The sequence below is a fragment of the Aplidium turbinatum genome, chromosome 3, assembly GCF_918807975.1.
Source record: "Aplidium turbinatum chromosome 3, kaAplTurb1.1, whole genome shotgun sequence".
Lineage (NCBI taxonomy): Eukaryota > Metazoa > Chordata > Ascidiacea > Aplousobranchia > Polyclinidae > Aplidium > Aplidium turbinatum.
Genome location: NC_137474.1, coordinates 20856855 through 20875616, shown reverse-complemented (window position 1 = coordinate 20875616; position 18762 = coordinate 20856855). Strand labels below are relative to the sequence as shown.

Here is an 18762-nt window from a genome sequence, read left to right as displayed (position 1 = left end):
ACCTCTACCTATAAAGAAATAAAAAGGAGTCAAAAGGCATGTAAATTTCACTCTGTGTGGAGCTACATGTACTTGAGAGGTTAACTGTTATTCTTTGGCAGTGGCTATTTGACCGGCGCCGGTCTTTGAATCTGAAACACTATTTGACCGGTCAACGGTCATGACGTCACTCTATAGGCACTTCTTTCTTTTTCTCTTTCAAAGCAAAAGACGAGAAGAGTGCGTATATAACTTGTAAATTTGACGATTATCTTCAACTGATTGAATGGCGCGTGAGTTACGTCTCTGGTTGGTGTTCCAGAGGGATTGAGTTCGATACTTCGCGGAAGCGTTTTTTTTTTTAATTTTTAACTAAATTTTGACCCGAAGTGACTCAATCGTTAGGCTGCTGCATTTTTGTAGTCAATTTTTATTTTCGGAAGCCTACAGCCCAATTTTATATGTCTTTTCAATTATGAGTAATAAAGTCAGAGTTTTTTAATTTTCTTGAATTTGAGAATTTCTCTGGATAATTTTCCGTTTGTCATAAGAGGATGTGACCGTGTTTTCCGAACGACGCATTACATTTTTGCGATGTGACCGTGTTTGCCGAACGACGCATTACATACTCTGACTTTATTACTCATAGTTGAAAAGACATAAAAAATTGGGCTGTAGGTTTCCGAAAATAAAAATTGACTACAAAAATGCAGCAGCCTAACGACTGAGTCACTTCGGGTCAAAATTTAGTTAAAAATTAAAAAAAAAACGCTTTCGCAAAGTATTGAACTCATTCCCTCTGGAACACCAACCAGGGACGTAACTCACGCGCCATCCAATCAGTTGAAGATAATCGTCAAATTTACAAGTTATATACGCACTCTTCTCGTCTTTTGCTTTGAAAGAGAAAAAGAAAGAAGTGCCTATAGAGTGACGTCATGACCGGTCAAATAGTGTTTCAGATTCAAAGACCGGCGCCGGTCAAATAGCCACTGCCTTATTCTTTTATTCACAAATTAAAAAAACTTAACTTTATTACTCACATTTGGAAAGATTTAAAAAAATGGGCTGTAGGCTACTCAAATTAAAAATTGACGACAAAAATGCACTTTGGGTCAAAATTTAGTTAAACAAAAAAGAACGCTTCCAGATAGTATCGAACTCATTCCATCTAGAATGGCAACCCGAGACGTTACGTATGCGCCACGGACTCAGTTGAAGAAAGCGTGTTGAATTTAAAACTTAAGGCGCTTATCGTCTTTTGCTTTGAAAGAGAAAAAGAAAAAAGTGCTTATGTAGTGACGTCATGACCGGTCAAATAGTGTTTCAGATTCAAAGACCGGAGCCGGTCAAATAGCCACTGCCTTATGAAAAGCAACTACGGACAAAGGCCAGTGTTTCGATCTCCCGACCTCTTCAGCGTAGCCGTAGCGTAGTAAAGTACCAGTCCTCGAATTTAGCGGCGGCACACGGCAATTGCCGTGGTAAATGCCGCCGCAAACGTCATAATGGCCATTCTGCTACGGCAATAAAAATGCCGTCGCAAAATGAGCATTTAATTTGGACAAAAATTGTTCAAAAATTCTTCCTGTTTGATTTGCTCGCAGCGGGAGTTTAATCAGCAGAAACATCGCACCAAGACCTCACCTCGGACTATTTTACTTGCTGTGAGCACTCACGCAGTCTTCGAAATTAGCATATTTTTACTTTGCAAAAACGTTGACGAGGCCAAACGGCAAAAGTTGAAATTGCCTCGGCAATTGCTGTGAACGTTTATTACGAAAAAATTGTACCAAAACATGTAAAACGAGTGGAGAAAAAAATAATCGAATAGTCTATCACGACCGCACGGTTTGATTTGTTGTGATGTAATAAGCTTAATACCAAAAGTAGTGATAAAGCGATCAACGCGATACGCACGCTGTTACGGTGATTCACGTTATAACTCATTGGGGGGGAAAGTAAGTTAATTTTGGGTTGATTCAACGTTCGAGTCAGCACAAATCGATTTAATTTTCCCGGCGAGTAGAGTTATATCGCGTAACAACAATGCCCAATAAGAAATTTACGTTTGTTTTACATTAATTCGACATCTAGCGACGTCAAATTATCATGAAATAACGTTAATTGCTCAATCAGGTAGCGATAACAAATCAATAGCTCCCTGCGAGAAGATTGCCTCGATTTACGTATACAGTAGGCTACACTAACATAATTTCGGCACAAATAGGATACTGCGAGCAACACAAAGTCTGTTGGATAAAGAACTAGTCTCGTCCTGTTGCTTAACACAACAAACAGTGTACCAGCCTCATTTTTGTAATCAAATATCGATTTCACTTTTAAAGCATCTTCAGTTTGATATTGTCAAGAGCAAAATAATAATAAAAAATTCTTCAAAGGTTAAAAGTTTAGATACTATTATTTATTATTATTTTGAATTTTTTATTATTATTTTGCTCTTGCCAATATTAAACTGAAGATGTTTTAAAAGCGAAATCGATATTTTTGATTACAAAAATGAGGCTGGTACACTGTTTGTTGTGTTGAGCAACAGGACGAGACTACTGATAAGAGACAGTCAACCGCTTCAAGTGGACAGTTTGCTGGGTGGTTCACTAAAAACAGAAAAGTTTTATTAGTCAATTGGATAAAGAACTAGTCAGAATCGGAATCATCGGAGGATGAGGTTGTCGCGTCGTCACTGGAATACTTGAAGACGCAAAACTGCCAGTTCATGAACGCGCGATGCCATATGATCGGAAGCATTACTTTTCTTTACTGCCTAAGAACCATTTATCCAATTTTGTACCACTTTTTATATTCGCAACGACACCGGTCAAAAATAAGCATTCGATGAAAGAATAACTTTTGCGTAACAATTAAGCCAGTATTTATAAGGTTGCAAACTTTTTACAGTTCACAAGAGCATTGTCAGCGCATAAAATAGCGTGCGTGATGCTCTGGGCTACCGCCGTGTGACACACGATGAAAAAGAAGCGCATAAAATTTGGTTTGATTAAAGCATACGGCAATTGCCGCCGCAATCCAAGGTTTGTTGATTTGGCGACGGCAATGTTTTTGCCGTCGTAGATGGAAGCTAATTTCGAGGGCTGAAGTACTAAAGTGAAAGTGGAAAGTTGTCTTGAAGGGTTGGTTGAGATGATGATTTGAAACTTGACTGATTGCTGTGCGACAATGAGACTGGATTTAATTTTTAACTTCGGACTTCAGCGAAACGTAATCTTACAGCCTATTAGAAGGCGTGATTTTTTCAGAGAATTTGTGCTAAGAAATGAAAGGAATTTGTTAAAAAAAGACTAGAAAAAACTTTTTTAATTTGTTTTGAAACTTTTTTATTCACTTGTTGATTCATTCAGATTCATATCAGTTTGTATCCTTTTGCAGATAAAAAAAAAAAAAACAGAACACTTCCGGATAGTATCGAACTCATTCCCTCTAGAATGGAAGCCCGAGACGTCACGTATACGCCACGGACTCAGTTGAAGAGAACGTGTTGAATTTAAAATTTAAGGCGCTTATCGTCTTTTGCTTTGAAAGAGAAAAAGAAAAAAGTGCTTATGTAGTGACGTCATGACCGGTCAAATAGTGTTTCAGATTCAAAGACCGGAGCCGGTCAAATAGCCACTGCCTTTTTGCAAACATTTTAAAAGGGTTAGGGTTAGAAAAAGATCAAAAAAAAATTAAAAAAAGTCGAAGTCGCTGATTGCAGTTTCCGCAAACATTTTAAAAGGGTTAGGGTTAAACTGAAAAGATTGAGGGAAAAAAAACAGAACAAAGTCTAAGTCGCTGATCGCAGTTTCCGTTTTTCCGCAGTTTTCGCAAACAGTTTAAAATTTCCGGTAATGATCCTAAGAGTTTGCCGAAGTCGCTGATCACAGTTTCCGCAAGCATTTTAAAAGGGTTAGGGGTTGAGATCGGAGTTTCCGCAAACATTTTAAAATTTTCGGTAATGATCCTGAGAGTTTTTGTTTGTTTGCGGAAACTGCGATCAGCGACTTCGGCTTTGTGCTATTTTTTCTCTGGATCTTTTCAGAGGAAAAATTTTTAAATGTTTGCAGAAACTGCAATCAGTGACTTCGGCTTTTTTTAATTTTTTATCTTGATTTTTTTAGGATACAAACTGTTCAGGGTATGAACTAGATTGCATAATAATAACGATTACGGTATACGGTATCCTACAGGTAATACCGTAATAAACCAATTGATCTCTTAAAACAGTTCTTCTTGCTGATTTGTCTTGTGAGCTTTGCGTATTGCTCAACAAGTGTAGGCTATATAGTTTAAAATTGACAAGAAATCATTAAATTTGAAAATTAAGTGTGAACTTCAAATTCATCAGCCATCAACGTCATTCTTAAACACACAAACTTCTACTGCTCTACAATCCTTAGCTTAACAAAAAAGAACGTAAAAACAATAAATAGCAAGTGGGGCATGACCCATATGGCGAACAGTTACAACTTAGGTTTGGCATTAGTGGTAACATAACATTGGCTAACTGTTCGATATGTAGCCTACTAGGGTGTTAAAATTATTTTCTTCAACAGTTTGTTCAGTTTGGCGGTGTGCTTGCAATTTACAAACAAATTTCTTGCAGTAAAAGCTTCTTTTGCGTATGAACCTTTCACCTCTTTAAGGGTCAAGAGCAGAGCCTCCGAGAGAAGTCAGCACTGATCGAGAAACAATACGAAAAATAGGCCCCATATTATTTTTAGCAAATATACAACTATCAATCAATCAATCATTTTATTTTTCGTCTTTAACGCGTCCGGGACGAAAAGAATACTAATAACAAAAATCGATATAGACCTACCAGCACGTTAATGAACGGGAAAAGGTGGCAAAACCTTGAAAGATTTAAAACATGCCTGAGAGAGAGAAACCTTTTATTTTGTCTGCTGCGAGAAATAGTATACGGTACAATTTACAAATATAAACCGGTACTATTCAACAACAGACAGGAAGCAGCGAATGACTATATTAGTCATCGAGTCAGCTGCTTCCTGTGTTTTTAATGTGACAAATGTAAAGCATCGGCATTACGTTGCAAACAAGATAAGCATAAGTTCCGCAAAAATGTAAACAAAATAGTGGATTCCTGTGACTTTATTGAAACATCAAAAAATATCATGCCCTACAAAAGTAAGTTAGTATGTGAAAAAAAAACACCTATGCCAAAACAACAACTGTTAACTGCTAGCATAAAGGACGAAGCAAAAACATTAAAAGTAGGCCTATCGTAGTTTATAAATTCATACTTTAACAAAATCAGTCAGTTTATAGGCCGACTTGAGTACAGTTAATAAGATTGCACTCGTTAATAAGTAGTAGCCTACGTAGCGCAATAGTTCGTGAGTAGTAAGCCTACGTATAGTAGGCCTACTAACAATGTTCAATCCGAAATAATCGTCAATGTTGTGACAATAAAAACAGTCACGGACCAAGTTCATTCATATAATAAATTTTTAGTTTTTTTGTGAAAGTTTCAATACTCGTAGCCCCAACTATTTCTGAATGTAAATCGTTCCATATTTTTGAGCCTAGGAATTTTAAACTGCCTTAACCTTTTCTTGAGCTGACACATGGCCACCTAAAGATACGGCCTGATTTGTCACATTTGCAGAAATTTCCAGGTTTTTCTAACTTTGGGCGAACGTTTAAATCACGACGTAATTAAACGTAATTAATCACTGACGCCGCCCCGATATCTCAATTGGTTAGCGCGTTGATTGGAACAAAGAAACTTCAAGATCAAGCGGCGCTGGTTCGACTCTTGGGGTGTGCGCTTGTGCAACGCACGTTAAGGACTGCTCTCCATTCAGCGGCATCTAATGGATGAAATAGTTTCTCAGCAACAAGACTTCAACAATCGGAAACTTCACTCTGTCAATCACGGTGACCGGGCCTGCGTCAGTGATTCAAAGCCTCTACAAGTATGCGAAACTGCCAGGATTAAGCTCTGCAAGAAGCTTTCCCAGTCCGAGGATAAAGATTCAATCAATCAATCAATAAATTTTTCTAAAAATTAGATTTTTACGCTTTCTTTATTGTTTTCCCCAGATGACACAATAGGTTTTAACATCCTCACATGTTGAAAAACAAAGAAAATTTGATTTCAAAGATTTTAGTCAGACTGTTAATTTTTCAATAACAGTCTGATTGAGCGTTTTTCAGCTTACTTTTTCTCATTTTCTATTGCTTCCCCAAGGCAACAAAAAAGTTTTATGTCCTTAGGAAACCACAAAAAGTAAAAACATCTCAAAAAATGTCAGTGAAGCACTAGCAGTAGCTGTAATCAAAATCTGCAAAATGTGACAAATCAGGCCGCATCTCCAGGTGGCCATGGCTGACACTACGTAGGCCTAAGTAAAAGTTATTTTTTTGAGAAGCTCTTGTGCCATGGCAATGTAGCCTACTTCAGTAATTTCCTGAAAGTAAGGTTCAAAGTAGCCAGGTAATAGCATGTTTTTAAATTTAAAGACAAATTTAGAAATTTCTAGTTTATGCAAATTACTGATAGGAAGTATGTCAAGATCTTGGTAGCCTATACAGTGGTGAAAGTTTTGCTCTTCTGTTGCTAAAGGTTATTGTGCGAATGATTCGATTTTGCATTGTTGAAATTTTCTTGAGCAGTTTTTGTGTGCTTGAACCCCAACATAAAATGCCATACTGTATTATTGAGCATGCAAGAGCATAGTACAGCGTGCTTTGCTTTGTTTGTTTGTGTAGTTTCTAAATTTATAAAATATTCCAAATATTTTCGCCAATCTCCCAGATAGATCATCAATGTGATAATTCCAACTTGTCATCAAGAAATGTGCCAAGATATTTGATGTTTAAAGAAAATGAAGGGGTGTACCAGCAAACATCTATAGGATTGGCCCATGATACATAGTTTTTGCCCACCACAAACATTCATATGATCATTTGTAGGCTACTTTATGGGGGATATTTGCGGTTATTGTAAAAACATGATGAAATCATTTTTTTGGTCCAAATTAAATTATTTTATTTTGATGTAGTTAATTCTAGTCAAACGTTAAATACGGCAGATGTAGGCTAATGAAAATCCTTATCCTCAAACAAGACAAAATTTTTGCATTTTGAGTTTTCTTGGTTATATTTTCAACAAAATATTATTTTTAAATGAATTTTTGGCGACGGTTTATATTTCTTTTCCAAAAATTTCTGATATGCAACCGATTAACAGACTTATAAACTATTGAAAAGCTGTAAAAACGTTTATCAAAGGAAGATAAATTTCTTTAATCAAATTTATGCAGGATTTGGTCATGCAACATTTTAATATAGGCTATTTGTATGAGTGATTGTAACATTTTGTTTCGTGAGACTTGTGTTTTCTCTAATTGAAAACTATTTGATTCAATTGCATAAGCATTTTGAATTCTATGGACTTTGAGTCTGATTGCAAATAAATGAATAGCCTACCGTAAATAAAATAAAATTAAGATTCGTTGGCAAAAGGTTTGCTCACAACCGAATGCCCACGGCGACGAACGCGCTGTGGGGTCCACCATTGGCTCAATGTCGCGTCAACAAACTATTGTTTATATAGCGTTTTTGTTAAAATAAACATTTGTTCACTTTAATTTTGTCAAATTGTAACATATACTGGCCAATACTTCGAATTATTTTGTTGTGAATACGAAAAATGATATTTGTTGTAGAAAGGTTGGTTCACAACCGAATGCCCACGGCGACGAACGCGCTGTGGGCCCACCATTGGCTCAACGTCGCTTCAACAAACTATTTTCTATATAGCGTTTTTGTTAAAATAAACCTTTGTTCACTTTAATTTTGTCAAATTGTAACATATACTGGCTAATAGGCTACTTCGAATTATTTTGTTGTGAATACGAAAAATGATATTTGTTGTAGAAAGGTTGGTTCACAACCGAATGCGCACGGCAACGAACGCGCTGTGGGGCCCACCATTGGCTCAACGTCGCTTCAACAAACTATTTTTTATATAGCGTTTTTGTTAGAATAAACCTTTGTTCACTTTAATTTTGTCAAATTGTAACATATACTGGCCAATACTTCGAATTATTTTGTTGTTAATACGAAAAGTGGTATTTTTTGTAGAAAGATTGGTTCACAACCGAATGTCCACGGCGACGAACGCGCTGTGGGGCCCACCATTGGCACAACGTCGAGTCAACAACTATATTATTCATATTAATTTTTTTTTGAAATAAAGCTTTAAAAATTCTTCATTTCACAGAATTATAAAACATATTTACCATATTTCTTAATTCGTTTGCCAGAAACACCAAAATTAGGATTTATTCTCAAAAGATTGGCTGACAACCTAATGCCCACGGTGATGGCGTGACGTTGGTTCTTTGTTAGTTCTACGTTGTGTAAACAACCTATTTATGATATTGACGTTTGTTGAAATAAAAATTTATAAAAGCTTCAATTCACAGAATTGTAATGGGTCCTCTTCATTATGTAAGATTATTTCACCCGGAACATCAAAATAGACAATCGGTGGCTGGAGGGTGGCTGGAGGTTGGCTTTCAACCGAATGTCTACGACGACAAATGCGACGTTGGCCCACCATTGCTTTAACGTTGTGTCAAAAACCAAATTTTACACAATATATATTTGGTAAAAAAAATGTTTTATGTGGTTTATATCACCAAATTATAACATGTTGTACTCTTTTTTAGTGATTCTTTGTTCAGTTAAAGAAATAATGTTAGTTGGCAAATGGTTGTTTTACGACGAAAAGTCGACCGCGACGTTCGCGACCGTTGGCCACCGATCAGCCAACATTGTTTGCTGTGCGGGTTGTCATTGCTTGTCATTTTTACGTCACAGTAGCTGCATATGTGCGTTTGATATATTGCAATGTATTCTCGTCATTTTTAAAATGGTTGCTTGAAGGTTAATTGGTCGCATGTTTAACTGTTTTGCTTAGTGCTTGCCAGCTGGACGAAATTTTCGTCTTTATCCAAGTATAGTGCAGGCCCTTAGGGGCAAAAATGAGCATTTTCAGGCTAAACGTGTTACACGTTGGTGTTTTGCATTTTTTTGTAGTTGATGAATCTAACTTCAATTTTAGTGGGTGCCGCAACTTTTTGGGCCACGTGATCACCCCCAAATCAGGGATTCCCCCAAATCAATTTTGAACTTTTTTCACGGCATTTTTTTGCAATGAGATACGTTATTTTTTTACATTTGGACTGACTGCCACTACAAAATACACGAGATAAAAATCATTCAAAATTATGTTATTAATGGCGTCATTGTGACGTCTAACATTAATTTTATTCTTTTTTATTATTATTGTAGTCGCTTGTTTGTTGTTGGTATTACTTTTTTGGTTACAATAAGTTACCAATGCTAAAATAATTCCCTCTTCAAATATGACGTCAGCATTGCATCATGAATGACGTCATAATTTTGTTTTGTGATTTTTTTTTTCAGATGTTTTTCGTACAGGTTAGTATACTGGGTAGGCAATAACCAGTATTTTATACAGGTTGATTAGTGATAGGCCTATCATGAATGTAACTATCAAAAAACTACTCATCATCGGAGTATGAGCAGATCTTTCCAGGCTAGATTGGAGGGCAGGAAATCATCAGCCCCTCAACAGTCTCGTCTTCCAGGACCCTCAGACCATGCGCACCGTGTGGAGGCCGGTGGGTTAGGCAGTGGTAGATGACATGGTCTGCAGTCTGTTCAGTGGCACCACACTCGCATTCTGGTGAAGGAGCCAGGCCCCACTTGTGCATGTCCGAACAAAAACGGCCGATGCCAGTTCACAGGCGGTTAAGCTTGACCCACGCAAGCCTTGCGAAGGACATCTCTGGTGGACGGGGATCGGCGTCGGGTATAAAGTCAGGTATAAAGGGCTTCAATGAGCAGAGTACCCGGTAGCCCGTTGCAACCGGTTCCCCTGAATCTGCACGTTCCGATCTTATTAGACCGCAGTGGACATGGAGCTGGGCAAGAGTGTGTACGTAGCCCTCGCGTAGTCACGACCACCTTGAATAACCACACAAGCGAATGGCCTTTGTCTCAATTTGGACCAGGACCGAACAAAGCCCAATGGCGACGACGTTCCACATGTGGTTCGTCCAGTGTTGCTTGAATGTTGCATGGAGGGAATGGTCGGGGTCCAGAGCGCGGCGAGCGAAAGAAGTCGTGGCTCCTTTACGACGTAGCTCAGCGGATTGGATGCCTGCTAGAATGGGTAGGTACTAGGTAGTCTGTCGGAGTGGGACGCAGTCATCTAGTCATAGTATGCAGTGCATCGTTGATGGCGGTATCAACGTGATTGGTGTGAAAACTACGTCACCAGACTGGTGCACAGTACTCAGCGGTGGAATGAACAAGGGCTAGGGTAGCTATACGAAGAGTTTTGGCATCAGCTCCCCAGCCGGAACCCGCCAATCGCCTCAAAAGTGCGACGCGTGTAGATAGTTTTTGCGCAGTGACTCCAAGTGTCGGCGGTACGTAAGTGACCTGTCCAGAGTTATCCCGAAATAAGTAGGTTCGGCACAGTATGGCAGACGCTCCCCATCAATGTTGATGTTTATCTCACGCTGTGCCTCTCGGTTGTTAAGGTGGAAGGCCGCCGACACTGCCTTTGCGTTGCTGAGCTGTAGCTTCCATTTCTGGAGGTATGCTGATAGTGTTTGCATGTCTTGGCTGAGGATCCTCTCCACTGACTGCCAATTTCCCGCTGAGTGCAGGAGTGCCAGATCGTCTGCGTAAGCATATTTCCTCGAGATGGTGGGGGGCAAGTCATAGGTGTATATGTTGAACGCGAGAGGAGCCAATACTGAGCCCTGTGGGACGCCGTTTTTAAGTTGGCATAGTCTGATTCGACGACCGCTACCGGTTGTGAGGGTAAAACTGCGGTTTTGCACAAGTTCCATCATCATATGGACCATGTGTCTGTCAGGGAGCAGACGGAGTAACTTGCAGGTAAGGCCGCTATGTCATACGGTTACAGTATCATAGGCAGCCGTGAGATCAACAAACACGGCGCCAGCCTTCTTCTTAGCCGAAAAACTGTCCTCAATGTCTTGGGTCATAAGTGTGACCTGATCTACGGTTAATCGTCCGTGTCGGAAGCCAGCTTGCTCACGGGGGAGCTGCGGATCTATTATTGGTTCGACACGGGCGTAGATGAGTCTCTCGAGGATCTTGAAAGGAATGCAGAGCAGTGAGTTTAGGTGGTAGCTCTTCGGATCCCCTGGAGGCTTCGGCTTAGGAAGTGCAACCACAAGGGCTCTTCTCCAGATCCTGGGAATTCTCAGGTGGCGCAAACAGCAGGAAAGGAAGTCTTTTAACCAGGACTTTAAGGAGGCAGCAGCATGGAGTATCAACTCCGGGCATATGTGGTCAGACCCCGGGGCTTTACCTGATTTTATGTGTTGGAGGGCGGCGGAAAATTCCTCAGGGGTGAACTCACCCGAGATGTTGTTCCCGTCTGGCGTTTACCCTCCAGAGGTCCTTCATTTCTTGTAAGACGGATCTGTCTGATTCACGGTCTCTCGATTTGTATTTCCCATTCTCCACGAGTTGTGAGGCGATGGAATTTGCTGAAACCGGACATTGTTGCCGAGAGGCACGTGATCTACCAGTTAGGTTGTTCAATGTAGCCTGCTCCATGCTAATGAGGCTGGAGTGCGTGAATTCGATTGATTCAACAGATTGATAACAACAGCAATCCTTCCTTTTTGAGTCCAGCCTTGCTAACAGGGCTGTGGCTGAGCAGTTGGTATCGTTGCCCTGGGGGGCGTGGAGGAAGTCGGAGTAGAGGCTTTCGCACTCTTTATCCCAGCACGGCATGTCGTTCTTTTATCGGCCGCGGGAATGGAGTGTTTTTCCGCTGATGTTATTGCATCACAAAAGTCCTGGTAGGCTTCTTCCATGTTGTTGTTGTGTGAGGATGGGATATACTGTGTGGCTTCGTTGCTGAGAAGGCTGTAGCACTCCCAGTTAGCCATTCTGAAGTTCCATCGCTTTACAGGCTTGCTCGGGACAGGCATTGTGAGCGTTAGAGCCGTGATGAGCGAAGGTCAATGTTGGGACTGGTGGAACCTGTCTAGCACACGTCTGTCCAGTTAGCCATTATCTGGGTTATCACTTGCAAAATTGGAAAATTTACTGCAAGTATCTGAAAAACATTTGCCCTAGGTTTTTTGCATTAAATCATAACCTTTATTGTGATATCATCCTCTATCACTAGGCTCGACCGCAAAGGCAATCCGACTGTTGTCGAATTTAGATGGAAATGGTTTATTAAATTGGAGCGAAATTACAATGATACTTGACGTTTTTGTCAACAGTCTCTCAAACCACAATCCCGAGTGAACACAACAGGAACAGTGAGAAGAGAAGTCGTTTTCTGAAATAACATAAAAGCACAAATCACGCATTTGCCTAAACTAAAACTACAAGGCAATTATGATTAATGTGAGTTCTTACATTGCTACATCCATCGTGAATATGCGTCGACCTTTTGCGCTTTACGGACAGATAGTGTGAATAACAATACATTAAATCAGCAATAAATTTCACATTATTAAAATGTCCATACCAATTTTTGCCAAGTAAGCTGGTGTGTTTCGGCAACAGCTACAGTCTGAAATTCTTTACACAGGATTCCAATGCGGTTACAATTCAGCTATAACAAATGAAAATAACGCGTTACGATACGTAGATAATGCGCAATAAAACTGTGTCATTGTAAGATCGTATAACGGTGCGGGTTGTCTGATGTTAAAACACCTGATCTACACTGAGGTGATTCCACTTGAACTTGTCTGCTCGCATACCACCAACAAGCTGGGATGATTGTTCTATGTTGGAAAAACGCGCAATTGTCTTCGAAGCACTCAATTTGTCCTCGTCAGGTCGCGGTTTTTCTCTGGGAAAAATAACCGTGACTTTACGAATACGAAAACGTATAATAATAATAAACAGTTACCACAATATACAAGTAGACATCATACGTTTGGTATGTTAAACTTCATAAGAGATGTACGGCTGGTTAACAAATGAGACAAACTATGAATAAAATGAAAATCATATTTACCGGTTGTTGACAACCCCTTTTCCAGAATGCATTTACAAGGTGATACGCCTAAGCATTATATCACGACTAAATAGAATAGAATTATAGTTAACAAATACTCCAGAAAGTCTAATATAACCTTTCTTAAATTACGATCAAGAGTTCATTTCAATAGCTCAGTTAACAAATACAGTAATCTATTTCTAAACTGCTAAACAATTCTATCCATTAATACGTGTGAAATTGACACAAAGGAATGTTCGCGTAGCTGAGCTATTATTGCTGAATTAGAGAAATAACGCAAAGTTCTTCTATTTAAAGCCATGAATTAGGAAAAAGGCTATTCCTGATGCTGAATGTAAAAACGTTACAGTTGCATAAAAAGGCCGTTCGTTGACGTTAATGCTGAGTATTTCACAATACAACGAATCTTTAAGAAATTGACACAAAGGAATACGTTTACAAACAAGCGAACCCATTTAGCATAGAATCAACGTCAAACTGTGCTATGCCAACGTATACACAGATGTAATCTCACAATAATTAATCAACTGGAAGGAATCCGACAACACAGGCTATTTTTGATGCGTTGAAAGTTAAAGATAACACTATTTCAGAAATATGGGCGCCACTATATGACTAAAGGAGGCATAGACTCCTTTTTAGTCTGAAAACTGTCAGAATCTAAGATAGTTAATAGACTTGTTTTTTCCGGACGCTACAGACAAAGGGAGAATTTAAATGTTGTTTCTATAATCCAACAGACAACCAAATTTCCAGATAGGAAAATTTTGATTTCGCTCACACAACTTTTATATTCACAAAAGTGATGTTACAGTCATTAAGTAAGCTCTTTTACAAATGAACACAGCGCGTACAAAACTGATAGTGATAGATATGTTCAGCTTAGATACGTCAGACGATTAACACATAGCAAAGGCTAAATTTACAAACTAGCAATCAATTTGTACTCACATTCGAAGCAATCTCTTTAAAGCTGCTTGTCCGAATTCTACAAATCTCGACTTACTAAATAAGTCCGAACTGGCTGACAAAACAACCCAAGTTCACAGATGAACAGAACTTTTGCCCAACATTGGCTACAAACTGTCTGATAATATTTCAGGCACAAGTGCGCCTATTTAAGATAAATTTTTACATGTTTTGAAATTCCCAAATTATAATAAAGAAACAACAAATCGAACACAATATTTTCGATGAAATCATGGAATGTTGTTTCTGTAGGCAATCCCAAGGGGCGATGATTTCAATAAATTGTTACGTCACAATAAACTTGGAGGCACCGTGTTTTGAAGGGCATATGAAATCACCAAAATGTTTTTCAAAATAAAGTGTTTTTTCTATATTGTTTTAAGCTAAGAAACTTTCCAGTACATCAATTGCGGTTGATGAATCGCCAGGAGAAAGCTGCTATGCCGTCAAAGAGGGCATTTATCAATATATTGCCACTCGTAAACACGTGAACTTCAAAACTTATGCAGTGAAGAGAAAATATCTTACATTTATGCTCGTTGGACAATCATCAGTTCACATTCGTGATATTGAAGCATTTGAGCAAACTGATTCCACTTTGAAGACATATTTTGCTGAAGGGAAGTTTGTGGTTACAAAATCCGGTAAGAGGTTTTCTGCAATGGCACTTGACCAGAATCATGAGCAGTGCAATGCCGTTGTTAAAGGTAAAGGAGGTACTTTAGGTGAAGGTGGTACTTTAGGTGGTAGGAGTGGAAAGGAGGTTAGGTGAAAAGGAGGTACTTTAGGTGGTACTTAAAGCGAAGAAGCTTTAAAACGATGAATGATTTCTCAACCAATGATTGTAGAAACGGTGACAAAATTCCATGATGAAATTGGCTTTAGTGACAAAAAACTCCAATGGCTACATCACGATGAAAATAAAGGTTATCACGAGAGGTTTCGTGAAGAATTGATTTGTTTGGTACAAACGTTTGAAGAGCTTGGCAACCCTATCACCAACTCGTCTAGAAAACATTTGACAATGTGCTCAAGGCAAGCCTCCAATGATGAAGGTATGCAACAGCTTCTAAACCTTCATAACTTTGAGAAAACAAAATTTTAATCGTTTGGATCTTGCAGTTTTCTTGAAGATGAAAATTTTGGAGAACCAATAACCAAAGTATCGTTAGACTTGTTCGGCAAAACGCGAACACCAAAGAAGAACACACAACCCACAGTCAAATATAAATCATCCCTTCTTCATAGAGTGTTTGTTTCAAGCTATTTTTGTAGCAAAGATGCTTGCTGGCCTGTTCTTCAAAGCTGTTCTTCAAGCACGAAGTATCATTGTACCCAGCTATAGCATTATCTGCAAACGGTTCTTTGAGATCTACAACAAAATCGGCTCTCCTCACAGTTTTAGAATGTTTTGGATATCCACAATGTACTGTACCAAGTTGCAACGTCTATGTTATAGACGGTTCAGCACTCATGCAAATAATAAAACCCAGAGGTAATGTGAAAACATTTGAAGAATACATTTTTTAAATCGTTATCCCTTACGTTACTGACAAGGCAGCAAAGTACAATCGTGTTGACATTGTCTACGATGTACATCTGAAAAATAACATCAAATCTTCTGCAAGAAACAAGCAACGATCTGGATGTTACGTGGCTGTCACAAGTAATACTCGTCATCCTCTCAACTGGTCTGAGTTTTGAAAAATGACAGCAACAAAATTGCGTTATATCAACTGGTTCAACAAGCTGTGATAACTTCAGTCGATCCAAACTTGTCTACGATTGTTGTTACATCGTTAGATACTGCTCTTAGCAATCAAACATTGCACATGTCTGAGATTTCCTCGTGTGATCACGAAAGAGAAAGAAAATCGCTAATTTTTTCATTTTGAATTCACAGTGTTAAGATTCAGACATTGCATAATCTGGTGTCGTGTAGGCCTATTCATTTGATTTGTAGATCATAATTACATATTATTTTAAATTTTGAAGTAACATGGCTAAAAGGGAAATTCAGCCCTGGTAGTTGCTTTTCTGGTTATACCCTTGATGGCGTCATTATTGCGTCATACTGTACTGGTATTATTGTTATTGCTTGCAATTTCAAAATTTTAAGCATTTGCAAAACTTATAATGATAGTAGTTGATCGCTTTTTTTCGGAATAAACTTACATTTGGTTCCTGAATTTCAAGTTGTCTAGTCTTAATAATGTACTGATCACGTCATAAAAGATGCAATCATGACGAAACTACTTTTGGGAATTGTGAAATGGTTCTAGTAACCGGTACTCCAACTAAAACCAACAGCAAACGACTAAAATAGGTTAAAAATCATAAAAAATTGATGACGTCATAATGACGTCATCAGTCAAATTATTGTGTTTGTTTTGTCTCACTTATTTGTGTGTGCTTTTTAAGTAAAAATATGCAAAAATCAAATATGTAATTGCACAAAAATGCCGTAAAAAGAGCTGAAACGTGATTTCTGGGGAAATCCCCGATTTGGGGGTGATCACGTGACCTAAAAAGTTGCGGCACTCACTAAAATCAAAGTTGGGTTGACCAACTGCAAAAATATGCAAAAAAACAACGTGTAACACGTTTAGTCTAAAGATTCCCCTAAGGGCCTGAACTAGTAATTTGCGTTGTAGTGACAAGTTTAGTTGTGTATCGCGTTGCACCCCAATTTCGACAACCAGTGGGCTATATTTTACAGAAATACAATTCTCGAATAGACGTTTTCGGAGGAGTGTTTCTTTTCGGTCATTGCAGACCAACGGATCCGGGAACTTTATGTCACAATTTTCCCACGAAGAGATTATGGTTTACCGCTGTGACCAATGACAGCCCAATGAAAAGTGTTGTGGATTGAATTTGCCAGTTCCAATATTGATGTGGATGAGCAGTCATAATAATGGGATGGAGAAAGAAAACCGGACATAAAAGAAACCCATCCTCAGGCAAAAGCCCGTTTTGATGTGGCCCAGGAGAGCAGGTGTTGAGCACTTTCTATGGTCAGCCAGCACATCACACAGTAGCCTAAGACGGACGATTGAGGTTTTATATCTAATTTAAGTTATTATTTCTTGTCCTGGTGGGTAATGGAATGGATGAGCTGATATATGATGATGTCTGATGGTGTTGATGAAGCTCTCATCCCCTTTTGCGACGTGTCGTGTTGATTATGGAGTGTTGCGTTTGCTGTTAATATCTACAAACATAAAAGTACAGTAATTTGTAAACTAATTTGTATCTTGCGTTGCATGTTCATGTTAAGCTGAAATTAGCCAAGGCTACTTTCCTCAGCATGAAAAGAACTTCGTTCAATGTAAAAATCAACAATAGTCACTGCACTACACTTGCAGCAAAACTGCCATTGAGGCAAACTATTTTGTCTAGAAAGCTTTGTAAACACACAATACAGGAAACGAAAATAGTTCAACCAAGCATTTAATTCAGGAGTATCCAAACCTTTCCTACTCGAGCCAGATTTGATTAGTGTTCGCGGGCCAACAGCTACATTAATTTTCTAAAAAATGGAAGTTGAATTTGTATGAATTTTGTATGCCTGCTGGCCAAAAGTAACACATTGTTCAACAACAGGCGTGGGCGATACAAAAACGTCGCGCGGGCCGGACTTTGGACATCCCTGATTTAATTCAATCCTTTCCGGACTTTTTGCAATGCAAAGTTACGTATCACAGCATCAAATAATAAAATTTTGCGACGTCTGAATTGGTGCACAACATGTAGCCGTAGTCTATTTATAGACGTTTAATTAGGCGTTTCAATCGGTTTTGAGTCATAGTGGAGCGCAAATAATTCTTTACAAATTTTAGTATTTGCTAAAACCACGTTCTCAAAGCGCAACCGTTGGAGGTAGCTACCCTTGTTGCCACCCTACGGAAATGACGATTTTGCCATTTAAAATAAGCTTACAAGAGAAAAAGTAAAATAATTGAAACGTTCTCGCGCTTCAACAACAACCATATTCATGTACATTTTATTCTGACATGAGATTCTGAAAAGCGGCAGACCATAACATGCTCCTGCTGCTGCTGTGAGCTTTGTGCAACCTTCCACTCGCAATAAAAGGAGTTGCAGGCATCAACCATGCCGTCATCATGGTTGTTCCATATAGAAAGGGTTGAGTGGAGGATGGGGACTGTTCATGGAAATACACAGATTTGGGCGCTGCCGAATGAGATCAAACTGATTTTTATCAACGTTCTAATCCAATTGTGGAAGATTTACTTTTTGATTGTATCCCAAGTGGTCTAGTGGCTAGGATGCGTGGCTTTCACCCACGCGGCCCTGGTTCGATTCCCGGTCTGGGAACATGTTTCAGCATTGGTGGTTCAGTGGTAGAATCCCCGCCTGCCACACGTGGGGCCTGGGTTCGATTCCCGGCCATAGCACTTTAATATTGTTTGACCATTTTGTTTCGTTATAAAATGAAGCTGTTTCGTTCTCACAATTTCTCCATGATGAGAGTTTCCTAATATCAAATCATTGGAACTTTTCTTTTACAAGACAACAATCCAGTTGCCATTCGACTTGGGTATTGACTTGAGCAATATGCACAAACGATAAAGCAAAGTAAAGTAAAAGTGAAGTAAGTAAGTAAGTAAGTAAGTAAGTAAGTAAGTAAGTAAGTAAGTAAGTAAGTAAGTAAGTAAGTAAGTAAGTAAGTAAGTAAG

The 18762-nt window shown here is 38.9% G+C and overlaps 1 protein-coding gene across 1 annotated transcript; it reads right to left on the bottom strand.

Annotated features, from left to right (window-relative positions):
* Nucleotides 1–12331: 12331 nt before the first annotated feature.
* On the bottom strand, nt 12332–13556 carry LOC145765952 (uncharacterized). Its single transcript, XM_082577610.1, has 4 exons — nt 13088–13556; nt 12781–12919; nt 12590–12676; nt 12332–12397 (listed from the first exon to the last, which is right to left on the bottom strand). The coding sequence occupies exons 1-4, from the start codon at nt 13117–13119 to the stop codon at nt 12332–12334; spliced, it is 324 nt and encodes a 107-aa protein (XP_082433736.1). The 5' UTR covers nt 13120–13556.
* Nucleotides 13557–18762: the final 5206 nt, after the last annotated feature.